Raw genomic sequence first — 20,243 nt, forward strand, 5'->3', positions numbered from 1 at the left:
GATGGGGGAAGTGGGAGCAGCTAATGCAGCCAGCAGTGTCTGTGGCCCCTAAGGATTTGGTCATCTGGCATAAAAACATGACCGAGACTCCAGCCCCCCTAACCCTGCTGCCCATTCATTGGCAGCATGGCCTGGAAGAACCCAAGGGCTGCTTTTGGGACCAGCACTAAAGAACACTTCAGGGCAGGGTGTCCTCCCAATCCCAGAGTCATGAATCATCCTGCTGTGCACATACAAAATGGCCCAAGGACCCTCCACTCAATTCATCTCCTTCTCCCACAGTCCCAAATGCTCCTCAAACTCATAAGGGCCCTCAGAAGATTTGCACCTGGTGAGTACGGGGATGAATTTTCACTTGAAAATACCTGATGTGCTAGATTTCTTGCTTCTCAGTGATGACTGACTCTCATGATTTCCCCCTACTCTTGACTTGTTTGTCATCTATCTTGCTGTCCCCTACACCTAGAACAGCCCCCACGCCCCATCTCGCTCTCTCTCATCCTCCATATACCACCTTAATATCCACATCTTATTCTAGAAATCCTTCCCACCTTCTCCCCCGCACCTGCAATCTCACCACAGCTTGAGTGTTCTGAAGCTAGCTCAGTGTCTTGCCTTGTCTTGCCCATCTTAGACGGTTGGGATGGGGAAAATATCTTGCTACGTTTTTAAAGAATTGTGTAAATGTATGGCACCGGGCAAATGATTTAATACTACTGCATATACATTTTGATAAGATTTTATTTCAAACAATGCATATAATTGTTTTTTCCCGGTGGCCTAGTGGGAATGGTCTTTATTTGACAGTACACAGGAGAAAGAGTATGTAGGAAACGTGGGTTTCATTCCTTCTCCCATTATCTTGCGCTTCAGTGATAAACCTAATAAAACCACTCCCCTGCACTTATGCCATCATAGGCTATCAAAATGTCTGACTTCATAAACTGAGCAACTGTGGCCATGGATTGTACGTTATGTCTCTGGAAACCTTGCAAAGAGAATAAAGGTTGTGGAACATGTCTGTCTTGGCTTACCAAACTGCAGCGACAATTTCAACTCCTATGGAACCTTCTCCTGCAGTTTGTGTTGCAATTGCTTCCCCTCAACAACCCCCTCCCCCTATCATATTAAGTAGGGCCAGGTTTGATGTTTGTCTCTAGAGTTGGGAAGACAGGACTATCTGGGCAACTGGCAGGGTGATGGGTTGGATTTACTTGCCACTTTTTTCCATTTTTGTTTTTTTCAAACCAAATTTACTTTGGTTTTAATTCACTTGAAATAAAAATGTTGTTAATCAGAGGACTGGAAGGGACCTCAAGAGGTCATCTAGTCCAGGCCCCTGCACTCATGGCTGGATTAAGGATTATCCGACACTGTACCTGACAGGTGTTTGTCTAACCTGCTGTTAAAAATCTCCAATGATGGATATTCTACAACCTCCTTAGGCAATTTATTCCAGTGAGTAACCACCCTGACAGTTAGGAAGTTTTTCCTAATGTTCAACCTAAACCACCCTTGCTGCACTTTAAGCCCATTGCTGCTTCTCCTATCCTCAGATGTTAAGGAGAAGAATTTTCCTCCCTCCACCTTGTAACAATCTTTTATGTATTTGAAAACTGTTATCATGTTCCCCCTTGGTCTTCTCTTCTCCAGATTAAATAAACCCATTTTTTCTCAATCTACCCTCAGAGGTCATGTTTTTTAGACCTATGATCCTTTTTGTTGCTCTTCTCTGAACTTTCTTCAATTTGTCCACATCTTTCCTGGAAATGTGGCCCCCAGAACTGGACACAATAGTCCAGTTGAGGCCTAATCAGCGCGGAGTAGAGCGGAGTAATTACTTCTCATGTCTTGCTTACAACGCTCCTGCTAATACATCCCAGAATGATGTTTGCTTTTTTTTCAACAGTGTTACACTGTCAAGTGATAATGTTGCACTCAAAATTCCCCCCCACCAATTTTTTGTAGGGCTGATGCAGTTAAGGCACATCATTTTCTTTGCCAACGGTACACAAGAGAGTGATGTAGCCAGCATCACATCCAATGACATTCGACCGCCCTGACCAGATGGATCAGGTACCCATTTTGCAGCTGGGTGAACTGGAAGTGGCCTTTCAGTATGAGATTGAGTGAAACTCAAACCCATTAGTTCAAAATTGTGGTCAAGTGCCTTAAGCACTCAGCCGCTGCACCTCTGGAGGCTGGGAGTTTGTTAGAGCTGAGAAGTCTGTCCTATCACATTTTGTCCTCCTTGCATTCAGTGCTAGCAGAAAGTTCTGAATCATAGCCTGACTCATAAAACTGAATCATGGGACTCTGGAAAAACTGACTTGCACAGAGTAAAAATGAAGGTGCAATTCACATGCCTCAGAGGTGAAGTAGGTGTAAATCCCACAGTGGGTAAGAACGAATATATACTATAGGTCTCAGTCTCTCTCGGGCATCAGAAATCTCTCCTCCTCCTCCTCCTCCACAGGGATCTTTTCTGCTGCCGGTTTGGAGCTCTACATTAAAATGTACCATGTCTTCACTTAATTAAACAACTTAAGCTATGGCAAAAATATTCATACCATTCACTTCACTAGAAAATGGAGAAATCACTTACAAATGGAACTATCCTGGCACTAATAGTACCTAGTGTTACAAACTCTTCTTATTTTTGCTTTGTCATATGAACTATTAAGAAAAAGTCACCAATGATAATAATAATAATTAATTATTAATAATAATTAATATTTCCCTTTTATTTAGCCTTTTTCAACCATAGACCTCCAAGCACTCTGCAAAGAAGGGTTAAGTATCAATATTTTACATTGTACAATTGTTTTATTTTACAGATGGGGAAACTGAGTCACGGAGCAGTGGCACTCTCTTGAAAGAGGTGAAGGCCCAAGGTCACACAGCAGGTCAGTGGCAGAGCTAGAAATTTAACCTAGATTTCCTTACTTCCTGTCCAGTGCCCTATCCACCAGAACTAGACTGCCTCCCCAGTTGTAGTTAATCAAAATGTCAGAAGAAAGAAAACTATGGCTTTTTTTTTTTACTAATGATCTGCTGATTACATTAAGCTTGTTATGTCTGTAGCCCTGATCTCTGAAGTAAACAAAACATAAAACCCTATTGCATGAGTTCTCAGCCTGGGGATTATGAACTGGTGTCAGGGACATGCAACCTCCCTGTTCTTCCTATATTGTTAATGAGAGGGGACCCTGGCTAAATCTTAGCTGGATGGGAGGCAGCTACTGGAGTGGGAGTCCAGGGTGAAAAAGGGGGTGCTAATATGGAAAAGACTGAGAACCACTGCCTTACTCAGAGCATGAGTGTGATCTGCAGTGGGAAAGATAGCACATTATATTGTCAGAACACTAGACCAAAGAGAAATTTCTTCTAGAAACAGAAATAAATACCCCCTTAGCACCCTCACATCCCTAGGATTCTGTAAAAATGTGACCATATTATATGATTATGAAATTATTTCTGTGAACTACCATTGTTGTCTAATGCACTCTCCCTTTTCCTGGATATGGACTTGGTGTGGTTGTCTGATGCCTATCTTTATTTAAAAAGTCAGTGTCTGAATGAGTGACTATAACTCCAGAAGGGTTTAAGGTCTTTTGCCTGCCGGGCCTGGCTGTGTTCCTAAACAGTCATTTTTAAAAAGCCCACTAAATCAAAAGCCAGGTAAATCAACAGAGCACTCTGAGTCGTAATGAGACCAGTAATAAGGTAAATTACAACATTATTCAAGCACACAAAATTCCTCCTCTGGCACTTGTCCTGGTAAGTGTAATGCACCTTAAAAGTGGACAAATGTTTTCTGGCAGCCTCTGAAAGAGGCTGTGTCTGGGGGGATGGCAGGCTGCACTGGGCTGGTCGGTTTTCACAGTTTCCTTACTTTTGTGACATCGCAAGGCTAGTATGTAGTTAGCAGGTTGTTTGAAACATGCATTGATGTGTTTCTTAAATGATGTTGTATCAGCTACTAAAATCAGCTGCAAACTCTCTCAATGTCCAGCAAATCCTGTTACAATTTTCAAAGCAGGGGATAAGAAAGACTTTAATCAGGGGCTTGAGTGGGGAGGTTTGAGACTTGTACATTTTTGTTACAATGCATGAAATTCTGAACAGACGCTCATGCCTCAGAAGCTGTCAAAGTTCGAAAGGTGGGAGCAAATACCCAAATAGAGTGGCCACCTAAAATGTAATAGGTCAAGAAGCCTCAAGTAAAATGTAATAATTCATGTCTATAGCATAAGTAACATTTCCTGATCTGTACCTTTGGTTACATGGTTTAGCATACCCCAAATAAATACATGTGAGACAGAATGAGGGAGGTAAACTTGAATCTAATACTGAGAATACTTAGCTCTTATATAGCATTTGAACCCATAGATTTTTAGAACATTTTACAAAGGAAGATAAGTATCAATATTCCCATTTTACAGATGGGGAGACTGAGGTGAAATGACTTGTCCCAGGTCACACAGTAGGCCAGTGACTGAGCCAGGAATAGAACACAATCCAGTGTATAAGCCAGTGGACTATGCTTCTAAAATAAGGTCTCTCATGAAGAGATGCAATTGAAAGAGTAAAACCTTCTAAGCTTGCCTGAGAAGTACTGTAATTATTTTGTACTTGAGGGACCAGACATACTTCTCAACCTGCCAAGACCTCAATCAGGAACACAGTCTTGGGGAGGGTGGGAGGAAAGGAAGGGGATACCCGTGCGTGCGCGCGCACACACAAAAATAAGAGTAAAAAGGCTTAAAATAATGTGAGACAAATTTCTTTAGTATGAACAATATTTCTCTGTAACCTCAATTTCATGATGTAGCTCTTCCTACCTAAATACGTGGCAGTAATAAAACTGGGATATCTTTAAATTTGCACGAGGACTGAGAGAAAAGGTCCAATTTATTCCCTCACTTGCAAAGATGCCCAGAAGGGGGAAAGCCAGTCAAAAGCTCTGCAAATTTAAACTTGTGGAGTTTGACTCATTCTTCCTTCAGTAGGAGAATCATAGAATCATGGAAACGTAGGACTGCAATGGACCTCGACAGGTCATCTAGTCCAGTCCCCTGCACTCATGGTAGGTCTAAGTATTATCTAGACAAGCAGTTCTCAAATAATGGGTCAGGACCCCAAAGTGGGTCACGACCCCATTTAAATGGGGTTGTCAGGGCTGGTGTTAAACTTGTTGGGGCCCAGGGATGAAGCCGAAGCCTGAGTCCCACTTCCTGTGATGGCGGGGCTCAGGCTTCAGCTTCAGCCCTCGGTGGTGGGGCTCAAGTTACAGCCTCCCTGCCCAAGGCTAAAGCCTTTGGGCTTTGGTTTTGGGGCCCCCGTCCAAGCTCAGGCAGACTCAGGCTTCAGTCCCCCCATCTAGGGCCATGTAGTAATTTTTCTTGTCAGAAGGGGGTCACAGTGCAATGAAGTTTGAGAATGGCTGACCTAGATCATCTCTGACAGGTGTTTGTTTAACCTGCTTTTAAAAATCTCCAATGATGGAGATTCCGCAACCTCCCTAGGCAATTTATTCCAGTGCTTAACCACCCTGGCAGTTAGAAAGTTTTTCCTAATGTCCAACCTAAACTGCCCTTTCTGCAATTTGCTTCTTGTCCTATCCTCAGAGGTTAAGAAGAACAATTTTTCTCCCTACACCTTGTAACAACCTTTTCTTTACTTGAAAACTGTTATCATGTCCCCTTTCAGTCTTTTCTTCAGACTAAACAAATCCAGTTTTTTCAATCTTCCCTCATAGGTCATGTTTTCTAGACTTTTAATCATTTTTGTTGCTCTTCTCTGGACTTTCTCCAATTTGTCCACATCTTTCCTGAAATGTAGCACCCAGAACTGGACACAGTACTCCAGTTGAGGCCTAATCAGTGTAGAGTAGAGCAAAAGAATTATTTCTTGTGTCTTGCTTACCACACTCCTGCTATTACTTCCCAGAATTATGTTTGCTTTTTTTGCAACAGTATTACACTGTTGACTCAGATTTAGCTTGTGATCCACTATGACCCCACAGATCCCTTTCTGCAATACTCCTTCCTAAGCAGTCATTTCCCATTTTGTACATGTGCAACTGATTGCTCTTTCTAAGTGGAGTACTTTGCATTTGTCCTTATTGAATTTCATCCTATTTTCTTCAAACCATTTCTCCAGTTTGTCCAGATCATTTTGAATTTTAATCCTATCCTCCAAAGCCCACTTGCAACCCCTCCCAGCTTGCTATTGTCCACAAACTTCATAAGTGTACTCGTTGTGTCATTATCTAAATCACTGTTGAAGATACTGAACAGAACTGGATCCAGAACTGATCCTTGTTGGACCCCACTCGTTATGCCCTTCAACTTGACTGTGAACCACTGATAAGTACTCTCTGGGAATGGTTTTCCAACCAGTTATGCAGCCACTTTATAGTAGCTCCATCTAGATTGTATTTGCCTAGTTTGTTTATGAGAAGGTCATGTGAGACAGTATAAAAAACCTTACTAAAGTCAAGATATACCACATCTACTGGTTTCCCCCATCCACAAGGCTTGTTACCTTGTCAAAGATGCTATTAGATTGGTTTGACGTGATTTGTTCTTGACAAATCCATACTGACTGTTACGTATAATCTTATTATCTTCTAGGTGCTTGCAAATTGATTGCTTAATTATTTGCTCCATTATCTTTCTGGGTGCTGAAGTTAAGTTGACTGGTCTGTAATTTCCCTGGTTGTCCTTATTTCCCTTTTTATAGATTGGCACTATACATGCTCTTTTACAGTCCTCTGGAATCTCTCCCATCTTCCATGTCTTTTTCAAAGATAATCACTAATAGCTCAGATACCTCCTCAGTCAGCTCCTTGAGTATTCTAGGACAGTGGTTCTCAAACTTTTGTAGTGGTGACTCCTTTCACATAGCAAACCTCTGTGTGCGGCCCCCCTTATAAATTAAAAACACTTTTTAATATATTTAACACCATTATAAATGCTAGAGGCAAAGTGGGGTTTGGGGTGGAGGCTGACAGCTCATGACCCCCCATGTAATAAACTTGTGACCCCCTGAGGGGTCCCAACCCCCAGTTTGAGAACCCCTGTTCTAGGATATATTTCATCAGGCCCTGGTGATTTGAAGACATCTAACTTGTCTAAATAATTTTTAACTTATTCTTTCCCTATTTTAACCTTTAATCCTACTTCATTTTCACGGTCATTCATTGGCATGTTAGACGTCAAATCACTATTAATCTTTTTGGTGAAAACTGAAGCAAAAAAGTGATTTAACACTTCTGCCATTTCTATATTTTCTGTTATTATTTTTGCCCCCTCGTTGAGTAATGGGCTTACCCTGTCCTTGGTTTTCCTCTTGCTTCTGATGTATTTGTAGAATGTTTTCTTGTTACCCTTTATGAGTCTAGTTATTTTAATCTCGTTTTCTGTCTTGAGCTTTTTAATTTTGTCCCTACATACTTGTGTTATTTGCTTTTATCTAGCCTTTGTAATTTTACCTACTTTCTACTTTTTGTAGGACTCTCTTTCTTTTGAGTTTCAGATCATTGAAGATCTTCTGGTTAAGCCAGGGTGGTCTCTTGCCATACTTCCTATCTTTCCTATGCAGGGTTAGCGCTATTCTGGAGGGAGTAAGATTGTGGCATCTAACCTGTGCAAAGCAAAAGGATCTGTAGGGAAAACCAGCATCAGACCTATGGCTCTCAGGGCATCCATGCAAAGTGGAAACTCCTCTGTTAAATTCACTACTATGCCTTTGCTCTGCAATCCTTCTAATGTGGCTTGCTGAGCAGAAATTAATGTTGCTCCCACCAAGCAGCACTAAATTCCATGACCTATACTGACAGAAAGTCTGAGGGGTTCGTAGAGGGCCATGCCACAGTGTGGTTGCTACAATTCTGCCGTCTTCTCTACCATGACATAGCCCCAAACCTGATCGGCCCAATCATGTTGTCTTCACAGAAAAGGGCTTATGGGAGCTCAAGAGTTGGGGAATGGTGCCACTGTGGCTCTCTTCCCCCTTTCCACATGTATCAACCATCACCCTCAGGTTGACCACAGGCAGCTAACATGTTTTAAAACACTAGTATCTTTATCTAAGTGCTAAGCAGTGTTCTTTAGCATAGGTTAATGAACAAACCTTGTGTTCCCAATGTAGACAGGGCCTTCGTTTGTTCCTCTCCCTGTTCCTCATTCCTGGGACCTGTGGCTGGAATGGTGCTTAGTGACTGAGTTCATACAAATACCTACATAGAGTGGGGCCCAAAGGCTAATCAGGGGAGTTCTCAGCTGATAAACAGAGAAAGGGCCACTCCCCAGACCACCAGGAAGCTCACTGCTCTGAAGGGGGAGGGATAGCTCAGTGGTTTGAGCATTGGCCTGCTAAACCCAGGGTTGTGAGTTCAATCCTTGAGGGGGCCATTTAGGGATCTGGGGCAAAAATTGGGGATTGGTCCTGGTTTGAGCAGGGGGTTGGACTAGATGATCTCCTGAGGTCCCTTCCAACCCTGATATTCTATGATTCTATGATAGGTAGAGGGACAGACTGACTAAAAAGCACCAAACAAAGCAGCGGTTCTTGCTCTTGCTTGTGAGGAGTCCCCTGGTAGGCATTCATTTCTCTGCTTGGTCTTCAGTACCCACTAGAGCAGGGAGTGCTGGTGCCGGGTCTATAGTTTAACCACAAGTGATTAGGATTCAGGCAGGAATTACTAGGTAAGGTTCTCAGGCAGGTTATTATGTTTGACCTTTGTTATGCAGGTCAAACTAGGTGGTTGAAATGGTCTCTTCCATTAAACTAGACTGAAGGAAAGGAAGGGGGAGATGGATCAGACTGAGAGTGAAGGGTAAGGACATCCAGCTCTCTACAGAACTCTGCAAGTCTTTCTCAAGTCTTTGGCTGCAACTTGAGGAAGCACAGAACTCTTGAGTCAAAGCTAAAGTAGAAGACATCCCACACTGGAACACACTCTGCAGATGAAAGTCCTACAGAAGGTCTAAGCATTGCAAGGCAAGAAAGAGCACCCCACTCCTCTGCATGACCCAAGTTCAATAGAATTGCTCTGAACATTCCCTGGTTGGCCCATTCTCTGTGGAAAGAGCTGTAGGGTTGGGTATTGGAAACACCAAATTAATTAAAACCAATTGTATCCATAGCAATTATGTGTAGGATTTAGCTATTTGATTTGGGAAAATTAAAAGAAAACCAACAGCAACAAAAACCCAACCAACCAAACCCACGAGTCTGGGCCAGCTGCAGGAGTTGGACAGGCCTGTGTGTTTCAGAAACAGTGCAGAAGAAAGGATTTGGCATCTGGAAGTGGCTTTAGAAATAGGGCGGGTGTATTTGCTACAATAATCCACTGAAACAACAGCAGCCTAAAAATAGGGTTGTTTTCTGTACTAAGCTCTTTGTTAGTCATCACCCACTCCTAAAATAAAACCCGTGTAACAGTCGCTCCTGGTAGCGGCTGTAAACAAACTTCAGGAGGAGGGAGGAAAAGGGAAGATGAGCAGCAGCAGCAGGGGGTGGAGCGGGAGCAATTCGTTCTTGGGGTCGCCGCCGCCGCAGCAGCAGCCTGAACTCGAGGCCGGCTGGGCCCAGTTCACGGTCAGGAACATCTGGAGCTGGGGCCAGCTGAGAGCGGCTCTCTGGGCTCTGGACCAGGCGGCCACGGTTAGCTGGCTGCGGAGATTGCTGCTGCTGCCGCCTTCGAAAACTCCTTGGGACTTGGAGCTCAGCCACGGTGGTCCAGGCAACGGCATTAAACAGGAGGCAACAGACTGGGGATTCCGTCATTTCAGTGGAGACGGGAGGAAAGGAAGCACTGAGAGCAGAGGGGAAAAGAGAGGCAAAGAAGGAGAGAGCCGCTTTCGCCCTCCGCTCTCTTCACTGAGCTGCCCCCAAAGCACAGCGTTAGAGGCCGGGCACCAGCAGCCTAACCTTAGGGCTCTGTTATGTAGTTGTGGGGGGGAGCCGCTGGAGGTTTGCTGGGACTCTCTCTGGATGTGTGCGCGTTACATTGCAGGGACTACTGCCGGGAGCAACGCGTGTGTGTGTGTGTGTGTGTGTGTTCAGCAGAGTGACTCCTCACTCGCTGGGCGTCTGGATTTTCTCTGCATTCCTGGGAAAAGGTCTCCCCGCTCCTCTCACCGCCAAGCAAGTAGCTCCCCCAAATCGGCACGCCATTAAAATGAACAGCGGACACGTTAAGAAGTCAGAAAACAAGCACTTTGGTTGACCTTAACGCCTCCCCAAGCCTCTTTCCAGAGCGCACAGGGCTGGCGCTTCCCATCTGGAAAGGTAGCTCCAAAAACTCCTTTGGCAAAGAGAGAGAGAGAGAGAGACTAAAACAATAGCTGCGATTTGTCATCCGCACTTGTCTTGTTGCTCATCTGTCCCGCTGCTCCCCCTCCCCCCCCCAGAAGAAAACACCCCTTATGGGCCGAGCCCAAGTCCCTGGTATCTGACACTGAAAAGCACAAAGTCCCACAGAAAAAAAACGAGCTCAAAATCAAAGGGTGTTCCGACGTGAAGATGGCTGGAGTGAAAATACTGTGGCCCCGAGCAGATTATTTAGGATTACCCCTTCACTTGAAGGGTCAGTGTCCCCTGCTATTGTAATTGTTGCATCAATAAGCACTGATGTGGTTTCGTAGTATTTTTTTTCTGCAACTAATGAGAGGTGACCGACTAGGGAGGAAATCTGCCAAAACTCCCAACTTTCCAAAAAGAAATTGGCTACTATTCAGGACCGATTCCATCCATCGCCCACGCGTTCAGTTACCATAGTGATAAAAATATAAAAACCTAGATAGATTAGACAGGATTCTATTTGGACTCTTAAATACTTTTTTCACTTTTCTGAGGGCATCTGTAATATGTGGGAAAGTGATACCTGAGAATACAAGAAATAACTGTATTCCAACCCTCCCTCCCGACACGTATCCATATAAGTATATCTACATCGTATAACACACACTTCCTATCTGGAAGCCTCTTACGTAACAATAGATAACTGAAACAATTAGATCTTTGCTTTCTCATAATTAGTAATTTGGTTCCATTTCTTGTAGGAATAACTTACTAACGTTGGCTAGAGTAAGCAAACATTGAGCTCACTTGAATTTCATGTTTATAGAAGACAAAATCCCTTTTAGGTTCTTGAAAAAAAGTTTTTGAAAAGTCTGCCTTGAAAGACATGTCTTCGCCTTTGTATCTGAATGGATAGTTCCTCATTTGGGGGAAAACGGTTTTCTCAGGGCTCATTGTTTGAGGTGGAACATTTTCAATAATGACTTAGTGCAATAATTTGCCTCAAAGAATCTCCTATGGCCTCCTGTTCCCCAGAAGCAGATAGGATTTCGTTTATATTGGGTTTATTTTAAACCACATCTGGGTGTCATGCAACAGATTTATGATTTTTTTTCATACACCAGATATTTTAACCACCCTAACTCTCCATTTGCTGCTGTCCAACTCCAACAAGAAAGTATGGCCCTTTTTGCCAGCTGTGAGGGCAGAGGGAGAGGGTAGGATCTGAAAGGGAAAATGGATTGAATTAAGAGACGATTTAACTAGTATCCTCCTCCCCCCCCCCCCCGAGGCGCGCACTCTTTTAAAAGCTGTCGCTCCCAGTTACTGCAAGTTTTGACACTGTTCTGTTTGAACTGAGGACAGGTCCTGTGAGACGCTATCTGCGGGCTGCGGGGGGACCCCTTTGCCGGTCTCTTTCGCCCTGCTCCTAAGCGATGTAACAAGGCTGTGTTGCTCTGATAGTTACAGAATAATAAATAAATAAACTAATAAAAAATCTGAGTGGCTGAAATCAACTCCGTCGAGTCTGTAAGTAATTTACCAGAATGGGATTTTCCTTTCTCTTGCCTGCCAGTGGATGCTCTTTTCCAAATTTCCACAGCGAGGGAAGCCTGCGATTTTTTACATAATGATTTCAGCATGCAGGACTTTTTTTCCCCCCCTCCCTCCCTCCCTCCCTCCCTCATTTATTTCATGAACTAAATGGGCTGCTTACTCATTTGAAACAGACACTCTCAAACTTTTAGAAATCTAATGAGTTTTGGGGCGGGGGGGGGGGTGCCAGTTTCTCTGTGTGTGTGTGTGTATGCTCCGATTAAACTAGGTCTTTGTGCAGCAGCTGCAGCAGGAGCTGCATCTTCAGCAGAATCGGAGGCAGGAGAGCGAGGGGGCTCCGCTTGGACTTTTCTCCCTGGCACTGAAGCTTGAAGCCTCCTGCTGGCTCCCCGCTAGTGCAGCTGAGAGGAGCTGGCAGGCCCCGTGACATCACGGGACGCTGGGCGGGGAGAGGGGCTGGGACTGGAAGGCCGGGGGGGCGGTGGCGGGGGGGGGGGTGTTTTCCAGCTTTAAAAAGGCAGCCGTCTCCTCGCAGCCCTGCGTCAGAGAGAGACTTACAGATTCTTCATGCTCACTGATCAAAATACACCCCCCTGCATAAGACCCCGGGAGACGGGAGGGAGGGAGAGAGGCGAACTTCCCGGGGGCTCCCTAGCAGGGCTCGCCGCAGCGCGAGTGCCTGGGCTATGCCCACTCGCTCGCCCTCTCCTCTCAGTGACATTGCCCCGGGGACAGCTGCTGCCATCTAACGTTTCCCTTTAGGCTTCCACTGTGGGAGGGGAGGGGGGGGTGACACACACCGCACCCCGGTTTCCAAGCTAGCCAGAGAGCGCGGGAAGCGGGGCGAAAGAAGCGAAAGGCAGAGAGAGAGGGATTCCCCCCCTCCCCACCCCACCGTCACCCCCTCCTTGCCGAGTGGATGCCAAGCCCTGGCCTTCCCACTTCCAAGCACTTTCTAGCCGGACCTCCGGATCCAGCTAGAGGGAGAGAAACTTTGGTGGCTTTGCAGGGCTCTTCCTGCCCCTTCGGCAGCAGCGGCAGCATGAAATCAGCAGAGGAAGGTAAAGACCTGGGGTTGTCAGAAGGGTTTGTGCATGCCCCGTTGTTTGCTCCTGCTTGGGATTTGCATTTTTGGGAGGAGGGTGGAAGAGTGTGGCCGGGACCGTGCCCGGGGCAGCTCGTGTCGCGGAGGAAGAGGACCGGCCGCTGCTGGCGCTGGCTGCAGTGATTGGGAAGCGGTGTCCCCCTGGTGTTTCCCCAAGGCAGCCTTGAGGTTTGAATGCGACTTTTTGCCAATAGGTGTCTCCTTTTCCTCTTGCGCTGCATGAACTTGGCCTTGGCTTCTGGATCCTTGAGCGGCAGGCAGCACAATCAAATACAATGGAGTGCTTTTTTGGCGGACCTGTCAGAATCACATGCAGGGTCTGTTTAGATTTAAACCGAACAGAGCCATTTTATTTATTTATTTTGTAGTTTGATTAATGCAGGCTCAGGGGGGAATAGTTCTCTCGTCAGCTCAAGGCATCCCAGGGTACTGTGGAGTTAAAGTATGGCTGAGTGTGTGCGGCGCGTTAATGCTTCACGGAGTGGTAGTGCGCAGAGCGAAGTTAGCTTGTTGGATCATTTTTAACCACTAAATCCTGACCTGCAAATAGCACATTTGAAACGACTGTATTATGATGAAGTGCTATATGGTTTTCTGCTAGACTACACCCTATAACTAAAACCGTGTGTAACCTTTCGAAAAATTAGAAACCCTGTAAAAACAAAAAGTCTCAGCGTAGTCTGAAACCTAATAACGATGATCCCTCCTCCAGGGTATCAAAACAAATAAACAAAAGCGCCAAAGTTTCTACTACTTTATTCTTTCATGTGCACCAGGGGGAACATTTTCTCACACCTACTGAACCCTAATTCATAACATGCAATTATATTATACATTGTGCTACTTATGACAACTCATTTCCTTTTTTGAATGCTGTTTAGGTGCCCATAGTCCTAAAGTGTTCTAAATTGGAAAATACGCTAGCCAAGTTAACTGGAAAAGATCTTGGGTGCAGGTCTTTGGAAACATTTTACTGTTAGCCCATATTTAGGATTGCAAATAAGGTAACCCCTGGCCACTAGTTGTTGTTTTTTTAACCAAAGGCCTGATCCAGTGACTTAAATGGGAGTTCTAGTCCCACGACATTTTCTCCCCTAAGGCATCGGGAACCCGTGGCACTCTCTACAATAATAAAACTATTGTTTTACAAAATAGTATTACAATCAAAGCCTTTTGGTGGAATCACCATTCTTTTTGTTATGAATGACAGACTGTAGCACAGATAAGTCACTTTCATCTCTTGGCAGGTGTCATGTAGTTTTCAGCTTTCTGTTTTGGAATCAGTATAGTCACCGTGTTCAGTTTAGACTCAAGCCTTCAATCTTCAAAATGTGGGAGGGCGTTTGATATACCGCTCTTCAGTATAATTAAAGCCAAACATCTTAAAAGGACAAGGCGATTAAAAAGTTGATAGTGAAAATAAAAGGAGTACTTTTAAGCATAAGCTTTCGTGTTGCATCCGATGAAGTGAGCTGTAGCTCACGAAAGCTTATGCTCAAATAAATTGGTTAGTCTCTAAGGTGCCACAAGTACTTCTTTTCTTTTTGCGAATACAGACTAACACGGCTGCTACTCTGAAACCTGTCATAGTGAAAATAGTCAATAGTGTTTATTCCAGCAGCTCTGAAGTATGCTGCTTATTTTCTGAGTTTGCACAGGCATGCTAGACTACTTTTCAGTGTCTATCTTTTCTGCACAGCTGATTTCACTAGATTTCAATTGAAAGAATCCTTCCCGTACAATAACTACAAATGCTGCTGAATTATTGGGCTCTGATACTGAAATCATTCAAACGCCTCTTTAGATGAGTTACGTATTGCAATATTAGTAAGTAACTGTCCATGTTTGTAGAGATTTCGTGACTTTTGCCTTCTTGAACTTTCAAATGCTGCATGCAGAGGACTTCCAAAATGTTTAACTTCAAAGACAGTTAATGTTCCAACTTCAAAAAATAATCCAGAAGACAAACAAGCAAAAACATAAATGGGGGGAGGCTAAAAAAGAGAGATTCTTCTTTATTTCTATGATTTCCTGCATAATTAAATAACTTTTCTGATTCCTGTGTTAAAATGTCACAAGCTATCTGCAATAATTCACTTTACTGTTGATATATTTTTCAAGGTGCTAAGAAATTAGGCCAACAGAAAGAATGATCTAATGCAGTAAATACATAGGGGGACTCTACAAGTAAAGATTGACTCTCTGCAAATTAAGGTTTACCACTGCCAAGTGGCAACAATCAAATATATTATTTTAATTTTTAACTGTGAAGAAACTATCGCATCACTCTTAGTGGGGGGGGGGGGAGGGGAGTTAATGTATAAAGCCTTATGGATCAGTACAATGATGCTTTGGAATCTACCAAAGTATGGAGTGCTGTGCGTTAAAACGAATCAAACATTACTGTTATTTAAAGCTGAAACTGTCTTTCAGACTGTGGTGAACACAACTGGGCCGAGAGCCTCAGCTAGTATTAATTGTTATCGCTCCATTGAAGTCAATGGAGTTATGACAATTTGCACCAGCTGAGGATCTGCTTCAAAGACTTGGAGGGGGGGGGAGGGGGGAAGGAATGTCGATCTAACCTTGCAACCATTCAGAGAGTTTTTCTTTATAGAAATAGAACAGGTTTTCCCTTAAGTAGTGAGGGTCTCCCTAGGTTAATGGCATTGTTTTAATCCAGGTTGTTAACAGACAGGACACATTCACTCAGTCTTAACGCATTCCATCACTTCAGTTCTGTATTCCTATACAGTTCTTCAGAGGCGATGTGCCAATCTCAACATTTCACCGGCGACACTAATATTTGTTGGACTGGCAAATCAAACTGTCTGTGAATCGTTCCGAACCATCGATCAATATCGAAGGTACCAGGGTGCAGAAATAAAAATGAAAACGATTCAATAATAAATATAGCAGATATTTTGTAATGAGTCTCCCTTCCTCCTCGCCGTCCTCGTGTATCATTGGCAGGGACTCAGATGGAGAGCAAATATGTCCTGCTAATCACAAATAGTTTGTTATTACTATTTCAGATGTTAAGGGAAGGCGAGCCGGTCTGAAGTGATGGAAAACTAATCATTTGTAGGAATGGATGTTGACTTTATAGATTTGTCTTCCCTTGGATCAGTGGTAATTACCCTAATGAGTGACTATGAACACTTTTCGGGGTTTGTTGGTTTTTTGGGCCAGGAAGCGCACTTCTGGTTTACCTGCGCTTTTAGCTATAATTCAGAACCCAAAGGCTACAAAATGCAAACATGTGCTTGAGAATTGTTTCTAAACCAGGGCAAACCAAAGCGAAGTGTAGCTGGGTAAAAAGAAAATGAAACTCGCACTATGTAGGCTCAAGGAGAAGTTCTGCATAGGTTACCGCTTTGAGCGAAACGTAGCAACGCCTAGAAAACCCACGGCCACAAAGCTCAGCCTTTTCAACCCGAGCTGCCTAAAGTTAGGCACCAAATCCATATTTAGGTAAGCAATACGTGGCCTGATTTTCAGTCGTGCTGAGCAGTCCCACTGAAGTCAACAGCAGCCGTGGCTCTTCGGCCTCCTTGAAAATCAGACCACGGATTGAGATGCCGGAATATGGTGCTGGCTGTGGAGGACAAAGAAAGAGAGTACATTTATGACCAGTGGAGAAGGCATTCTATTCTCCCACCATTTTCTTCTGCCCCCTCAAAGCCTTTAAACCAGCCACCTTAGTGATCCAGAGGGTTGTTTTAAGTTGATGCCAATGCCTTGTACATTCTCTGGTGATTCAGCCTTGCAGCTTAGAACAAACAGTGGGGAGCAAAGAAATAATGGAAACCCTGCAAAGGCAAAGGAGGTTGGTACACAAGCATTACGCAATGTATTAGCCGTCTGTCCTGCCAATCGACTGCCCCGATGTGCGATTCACGGCCACTTCGCTCCAAAACCAACCCCCACTCAACCCCCCAGCCTATCCCAATTCTGGAGCTGTAGCTGAAGACGGGGGAAATTTCAGTTGTTAGCAACACTATCTGTAACCATCATACAATAAGTCAGAGACCACCACAAGTTCAACGTCAGTTTAGTAAATTGCCTGAGGGCAGATGTTGGCCAGCACTGTGTAGATCATAAGAGACCATTTGTAAGTCCAGCACAACGCTTTGTGACGGAAAGAAAAAAACAGAATGAATTCTGATGCAATAATCATAATCATAATAATTAATTGTATTTGCTTGGCACTTTGTAATGGAGTTTTCAGCCATTAGCCTGGAAAATGGTATTCCCTGAGTTGGTAAGGGAATGCCGTTTCCATAACTGCTTTAAAAAATATTCCTTTGAAAGCCAGCCTTAAAAATTCTGGGAGCTCAACAGTTTCATCTCAGTCCTGGCTCCTGGGGTGGTGAGGTCATTTGCATGTTGTAGTCTTTAAAACTGGCTCGAAGAATCCGAAATAAATATAGTCCCAAATAGAGAAGACAACATTCTTGTAAAGTGTAACTTTTAAAACAAAACAGGGCAAAATACAGCAGACACCATTCAAAGAGCACTGCAACTTTCTTGTCAGCTTTAAAGGAAGGGAAATAATGACTTTTATGTGAACCGCTAATTCTGGGGGTGGGGTGGGGTGGGATGGGGTGGGGGGAAGTACTGTGCTTCGCTTTTAGGTTTTCATTAAACAATTTGCCAATTCCCCTCAGTATGAACTTGAAGACTTGACCCAGGAAATTTCCCCTTTCCTCCACCGTACGTGTACAATACAATTGATAATATTAAACGTCCCGTTGTAATGTGTTTTTATGGCAGCTGGCACTAGTGGGTGCTGCAACTAAATGCAAAATATTACGGCTAGCCAAAAACAAACAAACAAAAAAAAACCCACCAACAAAAAAAAAAAACAAAAACAAAAAAACCCAACAAAAACAAAAAAAAACACCTAGAGTCACTTCGGTGACCAGAAAACAATAGTTAGCATGTAGCACAGCTTTGCACTGCAACCTAAAGTCCCCAGCCCACACAGAGGGGCAAGCTGAACTCCTCCTCATCATGAGGGCCCATTATTAAGGTTTGTCAGTTGGCCAAGAGGAGAGAACTCACCCCCCCCCCCCGGTCCGCCCTCTCCGTTTTGTAATCAGTGCGGTCCGGGGAACTTGAAACCGGTGGCAATGAAAATGTGTCTGCCAATGTGGTGGAGAGGAAGAGAAACCCCTTCATTTCCCAGGTTCTCTGGTGGCTACTCCACGGCGGTTCCCCCATCCCGCAGTATAGCTACCCTCCAGCTTGCAGCGGTGGCTTGTGAGCCTCTGCAGTCTCTTCGCTTTGGTCATGCTTTATTGAGTCCCAGATTATTTATTTTTTTTAAGAAAGTTCAGGAAAGTTGCAAAAATGGGGGGGGGGGGGGAAGAGAGAGAGAGAGAGAGAGTGAGTGCATCCTGACTGTATTAGTAACCGCAAGCGGCGGAGCAAAGCACTGGGTGCTGTCAGAAGCGCGCAGACACGTGTCCGTAGGAGCGGGGGGGGAGGGAGCGGGGGTTTCAGTTTTACGGCTCCCGTTAGCGCCAAAAAAAAAAAAAAAGGGGGTGGGGGACAGAAAAGAGACATCTGCACGGGCGGCGAAACTGCCCCCGGCGATCGGGCGTTTAGCCAGGGCCATCGCTCAGCTTGACCCTCCCTGACTAAGCAGCCCACCTGTCTAAGGCGCCTCTCGGGGTGGGGACGGGGGAAACCCAGAGCCCTCTCCTCCTTCACTCGCGCCGAGGGGTTATTTTAAAACAAGGAACTAGAGAGAGGCAGGCAGAGCAACTCGATTGTTTATATACACCCGGAAACATCAACAACGAGAGAGGGAGGATCAGCGACAGGCCGTGGGGAGGGTCACATTACAGCCCAGAAGCCGCCCGCAGCAGCCGGGTGCCTGTACCTGCGGCCAGCCGCTCCGGCTGATTGAATTACACAGAAATTACAGAGCAGACCAGAGCCTGCTTCTCCCACGGCTCACAGCCCCGGCGGCAGCTCTCCCGCGGCCGGGAGGGAGCAGGGGCCGCGGCCCACCGGCTCTCGCCTATCCCCCGGTGCCCCAGCCCGGACACAACGGGCAGAGCCTGAGAAAAGCTGCTCCTTGTCTCCCAGCTGGTGGGGTTGGCGCCGCGGCCGTCTCCGGAGACATGACTGGCCTGGAGGAAGAACAAGAGTTTGATTTTGATTTCCTTTTCGAGTTTAACCAGGGCGATGATTGCACCGGTGGCAAAGGTTGGTACAGACTAGGCAGCGGCGGCGGCGGCAGCAGCCCTTGGCCGGGCTCAGGGCTTCCCGAGGGGCAGGCAGAGCTCCGGCGGCGCGCGGCGCGCTGCAGGTGGCGTGGCGCGGGGATGCGAGGCGGGCGCACGCAGGAGTGATCACAACGCGGGGCTGCCCCCTGGGAAGGAATAGGAAAAGTAGCGGCGCGCTTGGGGAGCCGGGCGGAAGCGGAAGGGGCTTTGTAGGGTTCTCGCTCTTTGTCCTAAGACCAGGACTGCCCCTAACAGCAGGAGGTGGAGGCACCCCAGTGTTGCTTTTGCCAGATCCTGCTGCCCCCTGGATCCTCAGCGGTGATGGGAGGAGGAGGAGGAGGAGGAAGGGGAGTAGATACAGGCTATAAAGTTTGCAGGGAAGGGACCCCTTTTGCATTTCTTGGTTTGGGAGCTGGGGTGGGGATGGGGAAAACATTCGACTTTTGAGGGGTACTCAGCCCAGAAAGAAAAATGTTATTTATTGAGTGCGCAATCTATTGGACAATCCTCTGTACAAACCCAGAAGATGGTTGTCTATAGGAGTTTACCATCCAAATGAGAGAGAAGCCTGTAATATTAGGGTCCACATCTGAATTTTAAATATCATAGAGTTTGGGGATGTTTGCATTTGGGGTTTTGGTTCCGACCTGTTAAAAAGAAGAGCCAGTGGTGAAATCCAGAGCTGAGTTTGGATTTCAAACCTTTTTCTCCAACTCAGGGGCCAGGTGTGTTTGATCTTTAGTTGGTGTTGAGTTAGAAGGTACACTTCAGACACCATGAGACACAATGTGAGAGTCCAATGGCATTTTTTTCATCCTTGGGGTGAAACCTATTGTTTGGCACTGAAATTGGCATGTGGAGAGAAGAGTGTTGTTACTGCATCCCAAGGAGATGTCGCCACTTTTTCAGTGCTGGAGTTGCTCCCAGTCATGCACAACTGGACCCTATAGTGGAATCTTGGAGACACCCATCCTCCGCCTCCCTGAGCATCACTAGAGCTACATTCCAAAGTTTTGACTTTCAGTCAA

General features: G+C 45.3%; 1 protein-coding gene across 4 annotated transcripts in view; it reads left to right on the forward strand.

Moving 5' to 3' along the window:
* The first annotated feature begins 12,352 nt into the window (after positions 1 to 12,352).
* The window catches only part of NFATC1 (nuclear factor of activated T cells 1), a 147,288-nt gene continuing 139,397 nt past the window's right edge, over positions 12,353 to 20,243 (forward strand). Inside the window, exon 1 of one of the 4 annotated variants that reach the window (XM_037892988.2) lies at positions 12,353 to 12,932. In XM_037892988.2, coding sequence (XP_037748916.1) covers positions 12,791 to 12,932 — 142 coding nt within the window. In that variant the 5' untranslated portion in view covers positions 12,353 to 12,790. Of the gene's footprint in view, positions 12,933 to 18,433; positions 19,196 to 20,243 lie in introns of those variants that run through there. The other 3 variants (XM_037892987.2, XM_007060401.4, XM_043540008.1) reach the window with 3 other exon arrangements.

The sequence above is a fragment of the Chelonia mydas genome, chromosome 2, assembly GCF_015237465.2.
Source record: "Chelonia mydas isolate rCheMyd1 chromosome 2, rCheMyd1.pri.v2, whole genome shotgun sequence".
Taxonomy (NCBI): Eukaryota; Metazoa; Chordata; order Testudines; family Cheloniidae; genus Chelonia; species Chelonia mydas.